The sequence below is a fragment of the Schistocerca piceifrons genome, chromosome 2 (genome assembly GCF_021461385.2).
Source record: "Schistocerca piceifrons isolate TAMUIC-IGC-003096 chromosome 2, iqSchPice1.1, whole genome shotgun sequence".
Classification (NCBI taxonomy): domain Eukaryota; kingdom Metazoa; phylum Arthropoda; class Insecta; order Orthoptera; family Acrididae; genus Schistocerca; species Schistocerca piceifrons.
The window spans coordinates 291418026-291443335 of NC_060139.1; the positions used below are offsets into that span (position 1 = coordinate 291418026).

Consider the following 25310-nt stretch of genomic DNA (forward strand, 5'->3'; position numbering starts at 1 on the left):
TTTTATGGGTTGGAGAGTTGAATGTTAGATCTTTTATTTGGCTAGGTAGGATAGAGAATTTAAAAATGGAAATGGATAGGTGGAAGTTAGATATAGTGGGAATTAATGAAGTTTGGTGGCAGTAACAACAGCACTTCTAGTGAGGTGAGTACAGGTTTATCAACACAAAATCAATTAAGGTTACTGCAGGAGTAGGTCTGATAATGACTAAGAAAATAGCAATACAACTGAGTTACTATGAACAGTGTAATGAATTAAATATAATAGGCAAGACAGACAGACAGCCAACATTCACCACAGTAGTAAAGATTATATACACCTACTAGCTCTGCAGATGATGAGATTGAAAGAATTTGTGTTCAGATTAAAAAAAAAAATGTTGTTAAGAGAGACTAAAATTTAATTGTGATGGAGCACTGAAATTCAGTGTTAGAAAAGGGAAGAGAAGGAAAAATAGTAAGAGAACATGACCTAGGGAAATGGCTGAAAGAGGAATCCATCAGGTAGAATTTTACACACAGCACATTTAATAATTGCTAAAACTTGGTTTGAGAGAAGGTTGTATATGTGGAAGAGACCTGGAAATATTGGAAGGTTTCAGATAAGTTACATGATGGTAACATGTATACTTCAGAAACAGATTTTAAATTGTGTACCATTTCTGGAAGTAGATGCGGACTGGGATGATAATTTATTGGTTACGCTCTGAAGATTAAAACTGAAGGAAGTGCAGAAAGGAAGGAACTTAAAGAGACAGGACCTGGATGTATTGAAAGAACTTCCAGTTATTGAGAGTTTCAGAGTAAGCTTTAGGTAGCAATTGACTGAAAACAGGGTGCAAGAAATACAACAGCAGAGGAGTGTGTTGCATTGAGAGATGAAACAGTGAAGACAGTAGAGGATCATATAGTCAAAAAGACAAGGCCCACTAGGATTCCTTGTGTAACATGTGATGAATTAGATTGATGAAATGAGAAAAACACAAACAAAAATTGTAGCAAATTAAGTAGAGAAAAGGGAACACAAAAATACAGAAATGGGATCAACTGAAAGTGCAAAATGGTTTGACAAGAAATACAAACAAGCATGACTATGGGAAAGATAGATGCAGCCTATAGAAAAATTGAAGACTTCTATAGAGTAAAAAGAAGCAGCTAGATAAATATCCATAGCTTAGATCGCAAACCTGTAAGCAAAAGGTACAAGTTATACACAAAAAGGCTGTACAAAGGAAACAAACTTGAAGATAATATTATGGAAAGGAAAATGGAGGATATAATAGAAGAATCTGAAAGACCTAAGTCACAACAAGACACTAGGAATAGAAGATATTCTTCAAAATTATTGAGATCCTTGGAAGAACATACCATGATGAATCTACTCCACATACTGTGGGACAGATGAAATACTTTTGGATGCTAATTCCAAAGAAAGTAGGAGGTGGTACATGTGAATTTTACAGAACAATCAGTTTAATAAGTCATGTTTACAAGATTACAACATGAATTACTTAGCAAAGAATGGTAAAAGAGTAGATGCTGACTTCGGGAAGGATCAGTTTGGTTTCCCAAGAAATGTAGGAACTGAGCTTATGACTTTTATTACAACACTATCTAGATGACCGTGCTTCTCAAAAGAAGTTAAAGAAAGGCCTGTGCATATCATTACTTTTTACCGGATGTGACAAAGCAAGCTGGGATATTTTTACTCCCCCTCTTGTTTTGCCATCTGCCTCCTTAAAATTCATTTTTTCAATTTTAACTAATTATGATAACGTACATGAATATTATCTGCATTTCCATAAAAGAGAAAGTTTGGCCCTCAGTTTTGAAGAATATAACACCGAGTCTAATTTTGTGCTTAGTTTTATGTAAGTAATTGATTTTCTAATTTATTTTGACTATTCCTAGTTAGTATCTTTCATTATAGGGTGAAATCGGTAATTGTTTCATAACTTAAATTCTATTGTTGACTTCTTGTATATACACGCGTAGATGCTGGTACTTAGACATACATGTGTATCAAAATATAAAGTGGAAGTGTTTGATTTCAGGATAGTAACACATTACATTCCCACATTGGTGACCTCGTTACGAATTTCGAGTACATTCCATGTCTCCCGCGCCTGTTCATTGTGCTACAAGTGATTGTTCGCTGCCATATCTTCTCTGTACAATGCTTTCCTCATGGACTTGGAAGCTCAAACCAGCTCTCTGGATGTATTCATCATGTCTCCTGTGACATCCATGTTCTACACCCACATCACATGAGATGTTGGTCTTGCCACAACAGCTGTTAGCTGCACCTCCAACAAGAACAATGGACTCAGGATTTGTATTTCCGGATTGTGTTCGTACCCATGTGCATTTCAACTAAGACGATAGTTAGAATAGTGTTTCATGTGATCGTAATCCAAGTGCACAGGTTAGGTTGCCTCCACAGCGGAATTTTCATTCAGTGTGCTCCTGTGACCATTACTGTGGTGCCATGTGCAGTGCTGCGATTACCGTAACATGTAACATGTTTCAATCAGCTGTCCTTCAAACCCGTTATGACTTCTGTGAATACTAGCCAAGGACATATCATCACTAATAGTGCACCATCGGTATTCCCCAGGACTTCTTCGCAGGCAGTTGACCATAATAGTGCGAGATCAGTTTATGAGCCAGCACCTACTGTTGGTGTTGTGTAACCAATGGACGCATACCCCCACCCCTATCCGGCGACATACTCACCGCACAACAAACTTTGCCACCATCATATGTCGTGGACTTTAATTCATGTCGCACATGTTCACAATCTGCCCCCCCACCCCCCCCCCCCCCCCCACCCCCACCCCGTCTGCCCGCACAGAGGGTTCTGGTTCCTGCCGTAAGCATGCTCGCTGTTTCCACAGCACCGGCTGTGCCTACTGTGATGGCCTTCCGCATTTTCTCCGAAGTTGGACAGTTCAATGTGACATCCCTGGCTGGTGCATCAGTTTCGAGGACCCCGGCTCCTGCTGCCCTTCTGCCTGTTCATTCCACGGTACCAATTGTGCCTGCCACAATGGCCTTCCCTGACGCAACAGGTATGCTCAGTGATCACACACATGGCAACTGTGACAAACATGTTTTTGGACCTATACCCCCTCCACCGTTACACATGCCATGCCGAACTGTCATGCTACCATTCTGTGGCCAGAATGGGATTTCGCAGCTCACATAAACAATTCATTGTTCCCAGAGGTTCCTAATTCTCCTCCATCTCCTCCTCCTGGGCGGCTAAAGGAGTTACCGCTGCTGTCAGAAGACAACCTTGTGTCGTGGTTCGTAGAGCACATTTTCAAGCAACGTCACGTTGCTGAAGACAACTCCAGGTTCATGTGCCTCATGTCACACCTTCATGACCACTCAGACCTGATCTGTGACCTGCTCCTCTCTCTGCCACCGGCTCCGAAGTATGACTTCACCAAGAACATGATTATTGAATGCCTCGCCTGTTCCCCACCATGCAGTCCCTCTGCTGGGTATTTTCACATTCCTCCAGGACATCTCAGGCACATCCATATCAATCTCAATGGCCCTCTTCCACTATCAGAAGGTTTTAGATATGTCGTGTTTTCTATTGACTGCTTGCCCAATGGGTGGAAGCCATATCTTTGCCGAACATCATGACCAAGACGGTTGACAAAGGTTTTGTCTCCTCTTGAATCACCCAGTTCGGCTGCCCAGCCACAATCACAACCAACCAAGGCCAGCAATTTGAGTCATCCCTGTTCGTCTTGCTGTGTCGCATGTGTGGTATCCACAAAATCCACACCACCTTGTACACCCCCCCCCCCCCCCCCCCCCCAGAGCAACGGTTTGGTGGAATGGTGGCACCACACTTTAAAGACCACCCTCAAATGCTATAACTGCCTTTGTTTGGATGCTCTACCTCGGGTCTTTTTAGGGTTGAGATCAACGCACAAACCAGACATCCAGGGAATCATTTGAGAGGTGGTTTATGGGGAGGACCCCGTCCTGTCAGGTGAACTAGTCCAGCCCATGGCTCAGGAGGATCCCCCCCCCCCCGCCACATCCTCCCAGACTTCACTTGCATATGCATTTCGAGCACATGCGCCTCTATCCACTGGTTAGCCATACCCAGCCACTCTCCTACATGCCCGCTTCTCTTCAAGACTGTTCCCATGTCATGTTACGGGACGACACAGTATGCCAACCTTTACAACTCCCTACCCGGGCCCCTTCAAGGTTCTGCAACGTGGGGATTCAACATGAGACCATTCTCGTCAAGGACACCACACAGACAGTTTCACTGCGTCAGGTCAAACCTGCATTTGTGGACTCCAATTCTCTGGCACCAGGCTCTCCCAATATGGCTGATGACCAAAGCCCCCACCATGTTTCATAGTCCTTGAATGATACACCACAAGTCACTCAGGCCCATGGTCTCTCACCGGTGTCCAGCCCTAGCGAGGCACCTTTTTCTGGTTTCCCAAACAGTTTAAGTGACTCTGCATTCATGGGTTTTCCAACCCATGCCACCCATGCTGAGGTCAACCCTCGTATGATCGAGTTTTATGCCTCAGTTCTGCCAATCCGCGTGGAAGACGTCTTGCTGGTAGTAGATCGCGACCATGTTCTCGTCCTTCTTATGGACACAATCCTCCATTATCAGATGAGTGCCTCAAAGTCAAGATACTACATTGTTTTGACCTCTCTCAACACTGTGACCCCACCCTCCTAAGCACCTTCATCTATCCACTCGGTGAGATTTGAATCGTCTCTCCACACTTTAGTTCTTCTCCATGCTTCGGCCCATCGGCTTTCTCTCGAGCCAGCCATCGCCTCACCTGACCATGCCATCTGCAGGACTTCGTGATGGACCTACCACTTCTTGTTCCACCACAGACTTCATCGCCAGATGACATGGAGGTACCAATCGTCCAGCCCCCGGACCCCAGGATGTCCTTGAAGCATACACTACCCCCCCCCCCCCCCCAGGACCAATCACAAAAGTACTTCGTATAAACATTGACCTGTAAATGAGAACACTCTCTCTGCTTGTGAGTTTTTTGGACAAACAGTTTGAGATGATTCAGTTTGTTTATGTGACTTCTTGTATACACACATGTAGATGCTGGTACTTAAATATACAACTACATCAAAATATAAAGTGGAAATGTTTGATTTTGGGATAGTAACTCATCACATTCCCATAAGCCTGTTCAAACAAATAAACAGAAAGACACAAGTTTACAGTTTTATTATTGTCTTAAGAGAGACAAATCTACATTTATAGTGTTTGCAGATTTAAAGGAAAGCTGTTGACGATGTTGACTGGTATGTGCTCTTTGAAATTCTGAAGGCAGTAAGAATAAAATACAGGAACAAAATATTATTTGCAACTTATAGAGAAACCAGACTGCAATTATAAGAATTGAAGGACATGGAAGGGTAGCAGTAGATGAAATGGAGTGAAAAAGATTTGTAGCATACACAAAATGTCATTCAGTCTGTACATTGAGGAAGCAATAAAGGAAACAGAGTAGACATTTGATGAGGGCATTAAAATCCAGGGAGAAGAAATAAAAACTATGGGGTTCATTGATAACATTCTAACTCTGTCAGGGATAGAAAAAGACTTGAAAGATAAGCTGAACAGAATCACAGTGTCTTGGAAGGGTGCTGTTAGATGCATTTCAACAAAAGTAAAACAAAGGTAGTGGAATGTAGGTTGACTCAGTCAGATGATGCAGAAATAATTATATTAGAGAATGAGACAATAAAAGCAGTAAACGTGTTTTGCTATATGAGCAACAAAATAACTGACACTCACTGAAGTAGAGAGGATGCAAAACACAGAACGGCAATAGCAAGAAACTAATTTCTGAAAAGAGATGTTTGTTAACACTGTTAACAGTTAGGAAGTCTTTTCTGAAGATATTTATGTGGAATGTAGCCTTGTACAGAAATGAAACATTGACAACAGTTGAGACAAGAAGATAATTGAAGCTTTTGAAATAAGATGAGAATATATTAGATTATACATAATTTTCATTCCAATTGATACATAATGAGGAGACGTTACAGGATGTTGAACGTGCCAGAAAACAACAATACACACTAAATATTTATGAAGGAAAAAACAGATAAGCTAATGTATCTTCCACAGATTCCAAGTGAAATAGTCCTTATGGATGTGGAACACATAAAAAAATCTTAAACTTATTTACATTTATAAAGTAATAACATATATGAATATTCAATACACAGAAGTGCATATGATAATTCTTAGGCTATTGTAGCCATGCATCATCAGATAGAAGAATTATTTTACAACACTTATTTACAATGATCACATTATGGCACTGAATTGGTACAGAAGTCAGAGTGTACATAATACTAGCATTATTTGATGTACTAATAAGATATATACATCAGTTGGTCATGCTAAGAAATTCATCAGTAGAGTAGAAGTAGTTGGCCACTGAATAAATCCTTCAATTTCCTTTTAAACTGAACTTTGTTACTGGTTAAATTTTTCATGACTGCTGGCAAGTTATTGAAAGTGTGTGTTCCTGAACAATGGACACCTTTCTGGACCAAAGTAAGAGACTGTAAATCTTTGTGAAAATTATTTTTATTTCTGTTACTAGTTCCACGAACTGAACTGTTGGTTTGAAAAAGATATGTATTTTTAATGACAAACTTCATTGAGAAATAAAATTATTGGGAAGCAGTAGTCAGAACTGCCCTCTGCAGAAAGTTCTTGAGTTCACATCACAAATAATTCATATTACATGTTTCTGGGCTCAGAAAACTTTTGTTTGGCTTGATGTGTTACCCCAAAAAGTAATCCCATATAACATTATAGAATGAAGTTAGCAAAGTACGCTAAGTTTATTTTTATATCACCTATGTCTGATAACATTCACATTTCAATAGAGATTTGTTAGGTGCTCCTCCTTGTTGTATTTATTATCAAGCAGTAATCTCAAGAATTTAACACTGTCAACTTCTACCATCTACTTGTCATCATATCTTATGCATATACTGGTGGTGAACCTCTTACAAGTTCTGAATTGCATACTGCGTGTTCCTTCAAAGTTTAGTGACAAAAAGTTGGCTAGGAACCATTTATTAATGTCCATAAAAATTTCATTGGAGAAGAATGATGAGTATTAGATGGGCAGACCGAATAACTAAAGAAAAGGCCCTGAATAAAACTGGGGAAAAAGAAATTTATGGACAAATTCAAAATGAGAAGGTATCAGTTGGTAGGCCACAGCATGGGGCGTCATGGAATCGTCAATTTGGTAATTGAAGAAAGTGTGAGGGGGCAAAAAATCTGTAGAGGTAGACCAAGGCTAAAGAGAATTTCTCCAACAGCATACCCCACCAACTGATAATTCTCGATAAATGACTTCAGAACTCAAGTATCATGTCAATAAGAAGTTTCTTCAGCATCCAAAAGACATCATACATGATATGAACATTTCAAAGATGCTCAAAGAATATCTAGTGAAAACAGAATACTGCTGTATTAACTGCAGCTTAATAAGTTAAATCTACAAACATTGTTACGTGTAATTAACAGTGCTCAAATATCAACTAAAATGGTAAAATTCTAGTAAAAATATGTTACTGAATGTTTCATATGTGTGACTTGTCTTACATTAAACTAATATTTGCTGTATACAGCATCATCTCACAAGATCAAAATATTAGTAATTTACTTGTGTGCATGTCTGCTGCAACCAGAAAGTATATGTTCTTTCTATCTTCAGGTGTCAAAATTTATAACTGATGCATATTTACTTGAAGACAAAGGAGTAGTTATTGTTTGGATCAATATCTTCAATTATAAACAAAATCCTTGACAAGTGTTCTCCATCTGGACCACAGAAAAGTCTGTCTTGTGTTTTGTAACATTCTGTGGGAATATATCCACCGCAGTTCTAGATGGTGACAAATAATGTGGTTATCACTGAACTGAATCAGGCGACTGGATAAAATTCCATGTAGTATCTTGGACAATACTTTCACTGGGAATCCTCAATGATTCCTTTCTCTTGGAAAGCATCTTGGTGTCTACAAATATGGAGTTCAATCAGCTGCTTTGGGCAGGTACTGGGTCAGACATGGGTTTGGTTTCCACTGATGCAATTAGTAGGTGGAATTTCACTGGGCATGGCCTGCATCTCTATAGGAAAGAAAAAGGTAAATTGGCTGAGGTGATAGCAAAATCCTTAAGGTTGGTTGGTTGGTTTGTGGGATTGAAGGGACCAGACTGAAAATCCTTAAATGTGGGGAGCGGGGGAGGTTTTTTTTTTTTTTTTTTTTTTTTTTTTTAAGGGCGCAAAACTTCTATGGTCATTAGCGCCCAAGGAGGGGGGAGTGTGGTAACTCATGGGAGAACCTCTTTCTTAGGCTAAGGTGAGTGTTCAGTTATTCAACATAGAAAGGAATTAAGCCTAATGAGAAGGTCAGACAGGCAGGTACTAAAGGTGTTAATATATCAAAATAGTCTCATAAAGGAATAGCAAAAAATAATGTTAGTGCATTACATCAGAATATCAGGGGATTAAAATATGAAGTTGATGAACTACTTGTTCATTTCAAATAGTCTCATAAAGGAACAGCAAAAAATAATGTTAGTATATTACATCAGAATATCAGTGTATTAAAAAATGAAGTTGATGAACTTCTTGTTCGTTTCGAAGATTTGGAAACTGAGGATGTAATAGATGTAGTATGCCCATCTGAACATCTTATAGTCACAGATATAGAAAAGTGGATATAAGCATTTTGCACATGGAAGTAGACAATATGAAGAAAGGACGAGTTGCTATATATGTTAAAAGTTATCATAACAAGAAAAATTTAGAAACTAAAAAAATTTATGTAGAGCAATATAGAGAAACATGTGCTTGTGAGTTCAAACTAAATAATAGTACCCTTAATTGTAAATGTGTATAGGTCCCATTGCAACAATTTCTGAAAAACTTGGATTCTTTCTTGTGCTATCTGTCAGAGAGAGGGAAGTAAATTATTATTTGTGGGGATTTTGATGTAGGTTTTTTGAAAGATTGTGGTAGGAAGAATGAACCTCAAGTGTTACTCAGTTCTTTCAATTTGACATCAGTTATTGATTTCCCAACTTGGGTAGGACAGGAAAGCAGCACACTTATAGATGATATTTTCATAAACCAAGATAAATTTTGATCCTGTTAGGAATGGTCTTCCTGGTCATGTTGCACAGCTAGTTATAGTACATGACATAGCTCCATGCAATAATGTAAAACAGTTCACCAAAATGGTGCATTCAATTAACAATTTAACACGCACATTAGTGCAATGTCTGCATTTAAAAGTGCCTGTAAAGTTCGATGCACTGTTACTTTGGAGATGCATGCATATCCAAAGGAACAGACGTGGCTGACAATATATAGCCGTGTTAAATCATGAAACATATTCACAGACTGTGAATGTGGTACCACCACAGCTATACAAATTGCTGGAATCTGTCAAATACAAACAATGCATAATGTATTTCATGCCAAAGCAGTCAGATGAGAAAACTAAATAAGTCTCTCTCCCCGTGCAGGAATCACATAACTGTGCAAGCACTATCTGTAGCAGATACTGGGACATGTGGAAGTTAATGTCTGTCTGTGAAATGCACTTGGATAACCAAAGTGGTTAAGGCAACCGCTTACATAAAATGGGAAATCTGGGTTCAAGTCCTGGTCCAGCACAAATTTTCATTTGTTTCCATCAATTTGTATAGCTGTGGTTGTGCTGTACTTTCAATTTGTGAATACATTTCATAACAATTTAACCATTGAAAATTTTACGCAAAGCTTGCAGCAGTCAGATTGGGATGAGGTCTGCCAGGAACCGTATGCTAAATTAAAGTATGACTAATTTCATGATGCGTTTGTGAGTATATTTGAAGACAGTTTCCCTGAAAAAACAGTGAAATACAATTGTTAGAAACTATTAAAAAGCTATGGCTTACTAAATGGATAAAAATATCTTATAAACATAAAAGGTCTTTTATTTATGAAGCAGTTTCAGTGGTGTGTAATACATGTTTATTTTTATATACACACATCAAAAAAGGCTTTGCATCACGCCAGTTCCCAGAGCTCCTGAAGATGGACGTTGATTGTGGATATTGTATTAGAGACACAGTCCCTATGACTGTTCAGAGATGTCACTAAACCCACTCAAAGATGTAAACAATCATGCATGAGCAGCACCTATTAGACGGAGGGGATCCGACAGCCGATCAGTTCCAGTCATTCCACCAGCAAAGAGGCACACAGTTCGTGCTGCCTGTAGTTCAACCATGCCTAGATGGTCAATACCATGGTTTGATTGCATCTCGGAGGGAATCAAAGCGATGTTGTTTAGACATGGAGTAGATACAGAGAGACAGGAACTGTTGACGACATGCCTCACTCAGGCCACCCAAGATTATGGCTCACAGGAACCCTAACAGCAACACCACGATGATGAATAACGCTTTTCATGCAGCCACAGAATGTCGTATTACGACTCAAACTGTGTGCAATAGGCTGCATGATGTGCAACTTCACTCATGATGTCCATGGTGAGGTCCATCTTTGCAACCATTACACCATGCAGTGCGGTACAGATGGGCCCAACAACATGCTGAATGGACCGCTCAGGATTGGCATCATGTTCTTTTCACCGATGAGTGTCACATATGCCTTCAACCAGACAATTGTCAGAGCCATGTTTGGAGGCAACCCAGTTAGGCTGAATGCCTTACACACACTGTCCAGCGAATGCAGCAAGGTGGAGATTCCCTGCTGTTTTGTGGAGGCAGAATGTGGGGCTGACGTACGCGGGCTGACGTACGCCGCTGGCGGTCATGGAAGGCGCTGTAACGGCTGTATGATAAGTGAATGCCTTCTTCTGACCGATAGTGCAACCACATCAGCAGCATATTGGCAAGGCATCCGTCTTCATGGACGACAATTCGCACCCCCATCATACACATTTTGTTAATGACTTCCTTCAGGATAACGACATCGCTCAACTAGAGTGGTCAGCATGTTCTCCAGACACGAACCCTACCAAATATGCCTGGGATAGATTGAAAAGGGCTGTTTATGGACAACGTGACCCACCAACCACTCTGAGAGATCTACGTCTAATCGTCGTTGAGGAATGGGACAATCTGGACCAACAGTGCCTTGATAAACTTGTGGATAGTATACCACAATGAATACAGGCATGCATCAATGCAAGAGGATGTGCTACTGTGTATTAGAGGTAGCAGTGTGTACAACAATCAGGACCACCACCTCTGAAGGTCTCGCTGTATGGTGGTACAACATGCAATGTGTGTTTTTCTTGAGCAATAAACAGGGCAGACATGATGTTAATGTTGATCTCTATTCCAATTTTCTGTAAAGGTTCTGGAACTCTTGGAATCGAGATGATGCAAAACATTTTTTGATATGTGTATAATAAATGCATTATGTAATAGTTACAAGTATGTGACTATGCTACATTTTCTCATTTTTTCAGCTTAGAAAAAACTTTTGCAGCACAAGTATTGTGAGGTTAAATTATCATTTTGTGTTACTTATGATTTTCAAAGTTGCTAGTCCATGTGTGTGGTCTTGGAGATGTGTTCATTCAGTCCTATGCTGCAGATGGGCGATTTCTAGTATTTTTTCACCCACTTTATCACGACAGCTCACTTACACTTATCATTTGTGTTACAATGTGTATGTTCACAGTGTGTAGCATTGCCAGCTGTCACTGTATGTTTGTCTTTTGTTTGTGTGGTTTGATATTTATTCATTTGTTTTGTTGTGTCTGTCTGTCTGTGTGTGTGTGTGTGTGTGTGTGTGTGTGTGTGTGTGTGTGTGTGTGTCATTAAATTAAATGGCTTGTCTGGAACCAAGGTACCAGCAGTCCTGTACTCTCTGCTATACTCCAAGTCTTCCAAGCCAAAATGTTTGCGTCAGGGAATGCTTCAAGGCCACCATAACAAACTGCATGGTTCCCCCATACAACAGCCAAGGTCATCCATGTACTGCTGCCAAAGACAGCACTAACATCACACGTGAACTGCAGTCTCAGTCCACGAAAGACATTTGGACCACCAATAAGCTGCTGCTTATTGAATTGGCCAGCAAGGTCAATGTCTATTGCTTTCAAAGACTTGTACACAGGAACACTGCGCTGCCAATGGCGAGACAACCAAGTCGTACAGGCATTGCAGTGGTATGTTAACACAAGGGAACATTGTAGCTGATGTGTTTTGTCTGGTGATGAGGCATTTGGCTACCTTAAGAGAAGGGCCTCTGCACTCAGGAACATGGCGCTACTAGTTTTACTTAGTGCCGCTAAGTTGATAAGCAGGCTGCAGCTGCATAGCTCGTAAGAGGGGGAGGCGATAAAAGTCACACTTCCGGCCTGTCGGAACTGGCCTGCGCTGCAGCACGCTGCGTCATTATCTCTGTGGCTGCTGACACGTGCAGATGCTTTGCTCTTGGGTGTCACTGGGTGTTAGCTTGCAATGTTCACTTGTGTTAACGTACCACTGCAATGCCTGTGCGACGTGGTTCTCATCACCATTGGTGGCGCAGTGTTCCTATCTACAAGTCTTTGAAAGCAATAGACATTGACCTCGCTGGCCAATTCAGTAAGAAGCAACTTATTGCTGGTCCAAATGTCTTTCGTGGACTGAGAATGCAGTTCACATGTGATGTTAGTGCTGTCTTTGGTGGCAGTACACGGTTGACCTTGGCTGTTGTATGGGGGCACCATGCAGATTATGGTGGCCTTGAAGCATTCCCTGATGCAAACATTTTGGCTTGGAAGACTTGGAGCGTAGCGGAGAGTACAGGACTTCTGGTGAAGTTTCCCTATGGTACCCTGGTTCCAGACAAGCCATTTAATTTGTCTACAAGGAGAAAGAAGAAGCACAATGCAGATGAGTACCTGTTTATTTGGGCCAACTTAGGCAACAACAATTGTAAAATCCTAAGAAATTTTGGTCTTATGTCAAAGCGGTAGGTGGATCAAAACAAAATGTCCAGACACTCTGTGACAAAAATGGTACTGAAACAGAGGATGACAGACTAAAGGCCAAAATACTAAATGTCTTTTTCCAAAGCTGTTTCACAGAGGAAGACCGCACTGTAGTTCCTTCTCTAGATTGTCGCACAGATGACAAAATGGTAGATATCGAAATAGACGACAGAGGGATAGAGAAACTATTAAAATTGCTCAAAAGAGGAAAGGCTGCTGGACCTGATGGGATACCAGTTCGATTTTACACAGAGTACACGAAGGAACTTGCCCCCCTTCTTGCAGCGGTGTACCGTAGGTCTCTAGAAGAGCCTAGCGTTCCAAAGGATTGGAAGAGGGCACAGGTCATCCCCGTTTTCAAGAAGGGACTTCGAACAGATGTGCAGAACTAACGTCTATCAGTTGTAGAATTTTGGAACATGTATTATGTTCGAGTATAACGACTTTTCTGGAGACTAGAAATCTACTCTGTAGGAATCAGCATGGGTTTCGAAAGAGACGATCGTGTGAAACCCTGCTCGCATTTTTCGTCCACAAGACTCAGAGGGCCATAGACACGGGTTCCCAGGTAGATGCCGTGTTTCTTGACTTCCGCAAGGCATTCGATACAGTTCCCCACGGTCGTTTAATGAACAAAGTAAGAGCATATGGACTATCAGACCAATAGTGTGATTGGATTGAAGAGTTCCTAGATAACAGAACGCAGCATGTCATTCTCAATGGAGATAAGTTTTCCGAAGTAAGAGTGATTTCACATGTGCCGCAGGGGAGTGTCATAGGACCATTGCTATTCACAATATACATAAATGATCTTGTGGATGACATCGTAAGTTCAATGAGGCTTTTTGCGGATGATGCTGTGGTATATCGAGAGGTTGTAACAATGGAAAATTGTACTGAAATGCAGGAGGATCTGCAGCGAATTGACGCTTGGTGCAGGGAATGGCAATTGAATCTCAATGTAGACAAGTGTAATGGGCTGCGAATACACAGAAAGAAAGATACCTTATCATTTAGGTACAATATAGCAGGCCAGCAACTGGAAGCAGTTAATTCCATAAATTATCTGGGAGTAGCCATTAGGAGTGATTTAAAATGGAATGATCATATAAAGTTGATCATCGGTAAAGCCGATACCAGACTGAGATTCATTGGAAGAATCCTAAGGAAATGCAATCCAAAAACAAAGGAAGTAGGTTACAGTACACCTGTTTGCCCACTGCTTGAGTATTGCTCAGCAGTGTGGGATCTGTACCAGATAGGGTTGATAGAAGAGATAGAGAAGATCCAACGGAGAGCAGCGCGTTTCGTTACAGGACCATTTAGTAATCGCGAAAGCGTTACAGAAATGATAAATAAACTCCAGTGGAAGACTCTGCAGGAGAGACGCTCAGTAGCTCGGTACGGGCTTTTGTTGAAGTTTTGAGAACATACATTCACCGAGGAGTCAAGCAGTATATTGCTCCCTCCTACGTATATCTCACGAAGAGACCATGAGGATAAAATCAGAGAGATTAGAGGCCACACAGAGGCATACCGACAATCCTTCTTTCCATGAACAATACAAGACTGGAATAGAAGGGAGAACCAATAGAGGTTCTCAAGATACCCTCCGCCACACACCGTCAGGCGGCTTGCGGAGTATGGATGTAGATGTAGATTACTGGTGACTGTCTGTTGTATTATAGACAATAAAAATTTCTTATCTCCTTTCCTAATTCTTTATCTTTCAATGCAATAGACATAGACATTGACCTTGCTGGCCGATTCAACGCCTTAAAAAATGTGTGTGTGTGTGTGTGTGTGTGTGTGTGTGTGTGTGTGTGTGCGTGCGCGCGCGAGAGAGTGAGAGATTTGGGGGGGGGGGGAAATTCATTAATTATTTATTCTGGTTATGCTTCACATTTTTGTTTGTTATTGTTTTAGTGGCTAAAATGATCAGTGAGTTACTGCTTATATTGATTTGGTCACTAATTATTTTCTTTTTCATTGCAAGGGCTCTTTGTATATGAAAGTTTTCCTGTTACATCAGGAGTTTTTTGTTGTAAATGTTCACTCTAATAATTTTTACGTCCTGTTCTAACATGGAACAAGACACAAAAGCTGTTAGAGTGAAGAATTACACAAAAAAATTCCTGACATGACACATATGGCAAAAAACAAACTGCCTTTATTTAGTTGTGAAGAAGGAGCATGCCTCTACCAATCTGGAATATTATTGAAAGGGAAAAAGGGAAACATGGCAACCAAGGCCACACAAAGCTTGTGCTAGCATCAAACTAAATGAAAAGTTTATTAACAAATAGTCAGAAGTTGAAAATATTTTTAATAATGATTTTTTAAATGTTGTGGAGAAAGAAGAATCTAGATGCTCATCAGAAAAGGCAAGGTTATGGATGGAAGATGCAATACCTATGCAGTTTGATAAAATTGAAATTCTATCCACCTCTTCTGAATAGGTAAGTAGAACTCTCAGCCACATATGTATTAGCTCGGTGAAACAGAGCATTTTTCCTGACAGACTGAAATATGCTACTGTTAAACCACTTCATAAAAGAGGGGGTACGTCTGATGCTGACAACTACTGCCCAATCTCACTTCTGACAGATTTATCCAAAATTCTCGAAAAAGGAATGTTTTCAAGAGTAGCTTCACATATTGTAAAGATAAAGTACCAACAAAATGTCAGTTTGGTTTCCAGAAATGCTTTTCAACAAATCATATTTAAATGCTCTGAATAACTGAACATTACCCACTGGGATTTTTTGTGATCTCTAAAAGGCTTTTTATTGTGTATATCATGGAATTCCTCTACATAAGCTTAAGTAGTGTGGTATTAGTGGGACAATGGTCAAGTGGTTTAGTTTATATTTAACTGGAAGAGTGCAGAAAATTGAAATAAACAGTTCACATAACACACAAAAACTCAGCAGATTCATCAAACTGTGGAGGTATCAAGAATGGGTCTCATGTGATTCAGTCTTGGATTCCTTATTGTTCTTAATATCATTAATGACATACCACTCTATACTTCTGAAGATGTAAAACTAGTTCTTTTTGCTGATGATACAAGTATAGCAACTACACAACAAACACGAATTAGCCAAGGAAATTGTAAATAATGTCTTTCAGAAAATTACTAAGTAGTTCTCTGCAAATGGACCCTCACTAAATTATGATAAAACAACACAGTATACACAGTTTTGTACAACAAATGACATAACATGATTAATGAATACAAATTTTGAAGAGAAGTCTGTAGCTAAGGCAGAATATTCAAAATTTTTAGGTGTGTGCACTGATGAGAGACTGGATTGGAAGAAACACATTGATGATCCACTGAAATGTTTGAGTTCAGCTGCTTATGTTATTATTACGTAGCGGGATAGACAAGTGCAAGCTTTCGGAGCTAGTGGCTCCTTCTTCCACTTGAAGGGTTGAAGGGGAAGGAAGTGGGTTTAATGGAAAGAAACTGGAGAGTTTTAGGAAGGAAAGACTTCTTTCATTCTCATTCCATCTGGTAAGACTCCTTTAACCTGAGTCCTGGGTGATTTTTCTGAACTCTACCCCTTTTCCTAAACCTCTCCAGTTCCTTCTCTTCAACCCTCTTTCTTCCCATTCAACCCTTCTGCCAGAAGAAGGAACCACTGGCTCTGAAAGTTTGCATAAGTAATATATGTGTCTTCTCTTGCCGCTACTTGGTGAGCATCATTTTTTATCTATCCAGTTACATTATATTGCCAAAAATTGATTACTTTAGTTGTTATACTTACATTATTAGCATTATTAAAAATTTCTGGCAATAAACATATCAGTAAATTAGCTTACTATGCCCATCTTCATTCACTGCTTTCCTATGGTGTCATATTTTGGGGTAATTTGTCATTAAGGTGAAAAAGTATTCATTTAAAAAATGTGTGTAATCAGAATAATAGCTGGAGCCCACTCAAGATCATCTTGCAGATTTTTATTTAAGAAACTAGGGATATTTACAGCTGCTTCACAATGTGTGTGTGTGTGTGTGTGTGTGTGTGTGTGTGTGTGTGTCTGTGTGTGTGTGTGCATGCACACGCGTGCGTATTTATACAGGATGGAGAAAAATTGTGTCATGTAATTTTAACCCTGGATAGCCGATGCCAGTAGGAAACAAAATTACTGATGTTGTATAGGTCAACAACACACCATTTTTAAACTGCGGAAACTTGATGCCACGTGCTCTGATTGGCCATGGGATTGACCTGTTGTCGTTCGTCAGTTGTCAGGCAGTGCTATGGTTATCGGTTCACACATACAGAAGACCCTCGCCCCATCACTGCCCCAATGTGATACGTGCACATGTCAAACAGGTCTTGCTGTTTGTCACCACCTCACATCTGAGGCATTCACACATAAGCTTTACTTCGGAGCACACAAGTCACCTGCAATCTCTGGCAAGCAAAGCTTTCATGGTCATGTGTTGTCCAGAGCATCCGGCAACAGGGCAATCTCCTGCAGAGCGTGTGGTGCCAAGTTTCCGTAATTTAAAAATTGCGTGTTGTCAACCTACACAACATTAGTAATTTTTGTTCCTAATGGCATCAGCTATCCAGGGTTAAAATTTCGTGACACAATTTTTCTCCACCTTGTATGCATGTGCGCATGCGCACACATGCACGCGCTTACACACACACACACACACACACACACACACACACACACACACACACACACACACACACACACACACTTATGACATTTGTTATTAATAACACATCCCAATTCAAAAACAATAACATTGTGCATAGCTACAACAGTAGCAGGAAGGCTGATCTTAACTATTCTTGATTAAATCTAACTTTGGTACTAAAAGGGGTAAATTATGCTGCCACAAAAATTTTTGGTCACTTTTCCAATAGCATCAAAAGTCTGACAGATAGCCAACTAGTATTTAACAATAAATTAAAAGAATATCTGAATAACAACTTCTACTACTCAATAGATAAATTTCTAGATATAAATCAGCAACTTTACAATAAAAAAGGAAGAAAAAAGAAAGAAATTTAGGTATGTTATGTAAAGAGACTAACTGACGTGTTCCACATCATTATGATGTGTCATATTTGTGACCTAATATAATCTAATTAAGAACCAAAGAACAACAATATTAGGAAAAGAATAGATTGCTACTCACCATTAAGATTACCCGTTGAGTTACTGATAGACGCAACTAAAGACTCTCACACATTACAGATTTTGACCAAAGCATTCTTCAGCAATAAAACAATACCACACAAGCAAGCACACTTCATACTCACATGACCGATGTCCCAAGCAAGTATTATCTGGCACAGATTGACCTGATACACATGATAAAACAGAAGGCAGACAATGGAAGCAATATGAATACAGGGAGGAACAAATAAATATCACTGCAAGTAAAGAAGTAAATTACACTATCCTATGATGATGCAATAGTTGCTCCTGAAGAGAAGAGTGATTTTTGTTATGCTTGGCTTGTCCCCCCAATGTTTTATGTTAATGCAAGGTATTATTTAGGCAGGAACAGGAAATTATGTGCAATTAAACTTTTCCCAGAAAATACCTAAAAGCAGATCTAGACGTTGTCCCATTTCAACTCTGAATGTATTTGTGACTCACATACTCAAATTTCAGCTTGTTCACATCCCTCTCAAATGAATCGAATATATAATTGGTACTGAGAACTGAGCTTAAGTTTAATGGTTGTTGTTAAAACATGATACAGTGGTTGTTATAGTTCCCCTACCACAGCAAAGAACACAACTACAGGATCAGAGTTCTAGTTTTGTACCTTTTTACACCCAATGCTTCTTCTCATCCCTTCAATACTTCGGTTACTTGATGATCAGTAGTAGTACAGTTTGTTTTTAATAAATTTTTTTAAATGAAACAAATCCTTTTGAAATGGGAAGCAGAGCCATAATTGTACTAACCAAGTTTCCTAAATTGTAATAGCAGTCAGGATATTTCCGTCTATGCTTAAGAGCTGTTATGTAGCATTCTTCTGCTTCTTGATAGCGTTTTTGTCCTGAAAGTACAATGCCCAAATTCATCCAGGCAGCAGCAAAATCATTTCTGTAAGAAACCAAATGTATCAGATTTATAATCACACAACAGGGGGACTACTATTCCACAATGAAACGGAGAGGTACAAATGTAACAACAAAGCTAACATACAGCTCACACTACAGTATTTAAAAATATATTAATGTAATTTTTATTAAATTATTACTGGCTGAGGAATACTGGCTTAAATCAATTTATGGATCAACACTCACCTTTTTGCATGTTTTACCTTTTATGGGAGAGAGATAATACATAGTCTGATAGTACACCAACCTACACAAGTATCAGTTTATCTCCCCTAATCTTACTGTTGAAATAAAAATAACTTTCACACTTATTGCTGTTCTCCACTCATTGTAAAGCCACTGTGGCATATTTGGCACTAATGCTATATGGTTATTATAAATGTTTCCCGACAGATTGTGGTAAAGTAGATGTTATGTTTGTGGTGGTGTCTGTGGTGACAGTGGACACTGCAGGATTTTTTAGGCACACTGCATGTTTAATATAGCAATCATGCACTAAATTATGGAAGTACTTTACTATGAATGTGATTAAAAGGAGTAAAAATCACACACTCATGAAAAACTTCCTTATCAAAATCTGATTAACACTCTCTTTCTTGCTTTCTCTTGTTATCATCTGAGTCTTCAATATTTAAAACTTTTTGTAATACAAACTGCGTAAAATCTATCCCCAAAATATAACAAAAACAACACATGAAAAATAAATCTAAATGCTGTGGCTGGATGTTTGATTATTAAGGGAATTAGCCATTCACCTCCACTGCCACATTTATGTTTTTGTAAGTTCATGTGATGTTTGCTCAACAGGATATGAAATACAATGAGCTAAAATAGAACGTGTTGTAATTAGAACACTATATGAATTGGCATGAAGCCCCAGTCGTACAAGTTTATATGCCATCTAGCTCCGCAGATAATTAAGAGACTGAAGAAATATATGATGAAACAAAAGAAATTAAACAATGGAAAATCCAGGATGGAATAAAGACAATATTATGAAAAGGACAGATTGCTACTCACCATATAGCAAAGATGTTGAGTTCCAGACAGGCACAACAAAGAAACTACCAAACACACAGGCTTTAGATCAGAAGAACTTCTTCTGAAATAGACAACACACACACGCACATTCAAGCAAATGCAACTCACACACACACACAGGATCACTGTCTCTGGCTGCTGAGGCCAGCCTGTGAGCAATAGCACATGATGCGAGCAACAGCCTGGGTGGTGGGGGTAAGGAGGAATCTAGGACAGGAAGAGGGAGGGATAGAAGGGTACAGGTGGGGGACAGTAAAGTGCTGTTTGTGGGAGCAAGCAGGGATGAGGTGGAGAGAGAGGGTAGGGCATAGGGCAACTAGGTGCTGTCAGGGGGTTAGACAGACGAGGTGTGGGGGGTAGTTGGGGTGGGGGTGGGAGGGGGGGAGGGAGGCTGCGGAGGAGAGGATGGAGCGGAAAAGGAGAGTAAAAAGATTGTGGGTATGTTTGTGGAATAGAAGGCTGTGGAGTGGGAACAGAGTAGGGGATAGATGGCTAATGGAGAATGACAAACAAAGGTTGAGGGCGGGAGGGTTATGGGAACATGGGCTATATTGCAGGGAGAGTTGACACCTGCACAGTTCAGAAGAGCTGGTGTTGGTAGGAAGGATACAGATGAAACAGGCTCTGAAGCAGTCATTAAAATGAAGAACACTGTGCTGCGCAATGCGCACAGCAACTGGGTGTTCCAGCTGTTTCCATACAGCCTAGCCATCCGTGGTTGTCACATCTGTAGTGACAAGTGGTCCCTCTCAAAATATATCGAAGGTCTCACTGAAGCCTTCACAGACCGCAATTATCCTCCCAAATCTCCTGTGCCTTATCTTTCCAGTCTCTCACCACCTCCAAAAGTTTCACCATGTAGCCACAGAAGGGCATTCCCCTCATAACTCAGTACCACCCAGGACTGCAGCAATTGAATTACATTCTCCACCAGGGTTTCAACTACCTCTCATCGTGCCCTGAAATGAGAAATGTCCTGCCCACTATCCTCCCCACCCCTCCCACAGTGGTATTCTGCTGTCCATGAAACCTACAAAATATACTCGTCCATCCTTAAACAACCCCTGCTCCCAATTTCTTACCTCATGGCTCATGCTCCTGTAATAGACCTAGATGCAAGACCTGTGGCATACATCCTCCCACCACCACCTACTCCAGTCCAGTCACAAACATCACCTATCCCATCAAAGGCAGGGCTACCTGTGAAACTAGCCATGTAATTTACAAACTAAGCTGCAGCCACTGTGCTGCATTCTATGTGGGTCTGATGACCAATAAGCTGTCTGTCCACATGAATGGCCACCAACAAACTGTGGCCAAGAAACAAGCAGACCACCCTGTTACTGAATATGCTGCTAGACATGACATCCTTCATTTCAATGACTGCTTTACAGCCTGTGCCATACGGATCCTTCCCACCAACACCAGCTTTTCTGAACTGTGCAGGTGGGAACTCTCCCTGCAATAAATCCTACATTCCCGAAACTCTCCTGGCCTCAACCTTCATTAGTCACTATCCTCACCCATCCAGTCCCTTCCCTGTTTCCATTCCAGCACTACATAGCCATCATTTCACCATCACACTCAGTATTTTTACTTCTCTCCTTTTCCACTACTTCTGCGCCTCCCTCCCCACCTCTTCCCAACACTCCATCTAACTCACCTCTCCCCTGCCCTCTGTCTAACCTGCAGCACTTCACTGTCCGTCACCCCCACCATACTATCCCTCCCCCTTCCCACCTCCTCCTTACCCCCACCTGGTAGACATTCCCATCATGCACTGGTGCTAGCTACTGCTCGCAATGTGGTTTCAGTTGCCTGAGTCTGCGGTCATGTGTGTGAGCATTTGTGTGTGTGTGTGTGTGTGTGTGTGTGTGTGTGTGTGTGTGTAATGCTATTACAATCCATCCTGTATTTTCCAATGTTTGATGTACTTTTATGATTCTTTTCTGACTGATAACAAAACATCAGTATTGTATAGTTCATTGATCAGTATAATACAATACTATGATTTTGATCAAAAATAATCTTGTATATGACTGAAGTGTAATGAGCTATTACTGAATATTTATGTGAATATGTTATATGAGTGAGTTTTATAAATGGAAGGGAATGTCAAAACTTCTCTCAGTTTATAATGAGATCATGTCAGAGTTAGAACTGAAGCTACATTCTTGCTCTTGTGTCATCCTATTGAAGATGCATTTGTGTAAGAGTTTGAAATGAGGATATATGCCTAGAAATTACCAAGTGGTTTAAACCGATTAGTTGAGAAACAAACAATCAAGTCACCAGCCAAATTAAAATTACGAAATAGTTTGAACCGAAGAGGACAGATGTGGATGAAGCAAAACTTATACAAGCTTCAGACGTTAACTCACCTGCTGATTGCCACCAGCAAACAGAAGCCACACACAAGAAAGATACCGAAAAATTTTTAGGGTAAGTGCTGTATTAGAAATGCCATTAGATAAAGAATCAGAAACCGTTTCAACTAAAGTTACTAAATACCCAGATTTTGCTATACTACACCATAACGTTCAGTCACTCACAAATAAAATTTCCATGTTGGAAGCACTACTCCAGTATGCACTAAATGTAGACATAATTTGCATTACTGAACATTGGCTATGAAATGACGAAGTAAAATCAACCTCAATCTCAGGATATAGATTAGCAAATCATTTTAGCTGAGAATTTTCCAAACAAGGTGGCTCTGCTATCTTTGTGAAAGAACAAATAAAGTTCTGTGATGTCAGTAAAAGTTATATTGACTCAATTGAAAAAGTCTTTGAACTTTCCATTACTAAATTGCCAGAGCTTAATTTCATAGTTATTAACATGTATAGAGCACCAAGTGGAAACCTGCTAGTCTTCATGAATAAACTAGAGGTTCTGCTGAACAGGATCAGTACACTAAATATGAAGATAGCGTTTTGTGGGGATTTCAATATTGATTTTTCAAAAGACAGCAGCACCAGAGATGCTTTGATAAATATGACCAACACATTCAATATGAACCCCACAATACATTACCCATACAAGATTAACAGAATGCAGAGATTCCATTATTGACCAAATATTCATCTCCGAAACAAATTACAGATTCACAAGCAGAGTACTGAACATGGGTTATAGTGATCATGAGGCACAGCTGCTGTGTATAGAAATGCCAACAAGTAGAAGCAGTTCCAAAAAAGTAGTTAACCTTTTCTGAAGATAACATTAGAATTTTTAATCTCTTACTGGTGAAGGAAAACTGGGAAAGCATTGCCACTCAGAACAATTTTAATAGCATGTACACGAGTTTTCAGAGCATCTTTCTTCACTATTTTAATATAGCATTTCCAAAAGTAGTAAAAACAGTAAAACCTAACAATAATAAGCAATGGGTAACTAAAGGCATAAAAATTTCCAGTGAGAGAAACAGATTTCTGCAGTACTGTTGTAAGAAATATAGAGTAACCCAAGAATTCGCAGATTATTCAAAAGCCTACAAAAGAATCTATGGTAGAGTAGTCAAAGAGGCAAAAATTATGTGAAATGACAATTTGATAAGAAACTCACGTAACAAAATGAGATCCATGTGGAGAGTTATAAAGAAAGAAACTTGTAGTTCAGAGCCAAAGAAAAAGAATGTATCATTAACACTAGAAGGCTCAAAAGTGACAGACCCAAATTCAGTTGTGGAAAAATTCAGTGAATACTTCACTTCACTAGCTGAAGACCTTATTCAAGTACACTGTCAAGGAGCAGTCTCAAGTTTCTCCAGCAAGTCAGTGATCTCGACTGCTTCTATGTATGTTTATGAAACAAACCCCAATGAAATTATAAGTAAAGTTAAATCATTAAGCAATAAAATGTCAAGTGGTCTTGATGAAGTATCTGATTTCATATTAAAAGCACGTGCTCACCACATAGCAAACCCCTTGGCAAACATTCTCAACCTCTCTTTAAAAACTGGTGTATTTCCAGATATTTTTAAAATAGCAAAAGTTTCACCACTGCTAAAAAAAGGTTCTTCTGAAAAAATATCAAACTAGCAACCCGTGTCACAGTTACGTTCCTTCTAGAAAAACTCTTCTATGACAGGCTTTTAAGTTTCTTGTTTCTTAAATAAATATGCACCACTTACAGTACAACAACATGGTTTCAGAAAGTCTAAATCTACACAGACAGCAATTTTCGAATTCTCAGTCTGCATTTTAAAATCCCTTGATTAACATAAATTAGCTGCAGGTATTTTTCTAGATCTATCAAAAGCCTTTGACCCACAGGCAGAAGGTATCACTTCAACAAAGTGAATAAAACAAGAAACAACTCCTTTCTTTCTAGTGAATTACCAATAAAATATGGGGTACCACAGGGCTCAATCTTAGGTCCACTACTCTTCATGATTTATGTGGATGACTTAGTTGAATATATGAGTCCCACAAAAACTATCCTGTTTGCTGATGACACCAGCATATTGCTCACTGGATCCAGTCCAGAAACTTTGCAGTCCACGGCAGAAAGTTCTATGAAAAGACTTTCTGAGTGGTTCACAAAAAACAAACTCATTATAAATACTGAAAAAACTGTGTGTGTCGATTTTCATTTAATTCCTCCAACTAACCAAATGTTTATTCAACCACAATTAAAAAAATGATACCCTAAAAATGTGTCACAAAATTTTTGGGCCTATGGGTTCAGCAAGACTTAAAGTGGGACACACATATAAATAATTTGTCTAGAAAACTATCATCTGTGTGCTATGGCCTAAGAATTTTAAAGGCTACAACAAGCTAAACAACAGTATTGCAGTCATACTATGCACAGTTCCGCTCACTAGTCCGATATGGGATCATTTTGTGGGGATACTCAACTCACAGTGTAAAGGTTTTTAGAATGCAAAAAAGAGTGCCAAGAACAATTTGTGGCCTTAAAAAGATAGAGTCCTGTAAATCCCATTTTACTGAGCTTGGTGTTCTAAATGTTCCAAGTTTATTCATTTATGAAACTATCTTGTTCACTACGGACTACCTCCTGAAAGCAGGCAAATTGCTACAGAACAAAAATGTACACAACTATAGTAACAGAGGGAAATCAAATA

The 25310-nt window shown here is 39.7% G+C and overlaps 1 protein-coding gene across 2 annotated transcripts in view; it reads right to left on the reverse strand.

Annotated features, from left to right (window-relative positions):
- The window catches only part of LOC124776381 (protein O-mannosyl-transferase TMTC4-like), a 138922-nt gene that overhangs the window by 28703 nt on the left and 84909 nt on the right, over window positions 1-25310 (reverse strand). For both annotated transcript variants that reach the window (XM_047251347.1, XM_047251346.1), the window contains one exon: window positions 19019-19160. In XM_047251347.1, the coding sequence (XP_047107303.1) occupies window positions 19019-19160 (142 nt within the window). The remainder of the gene's footprint in view (window positions 1-19018; window positions 19161-25310) is intronic.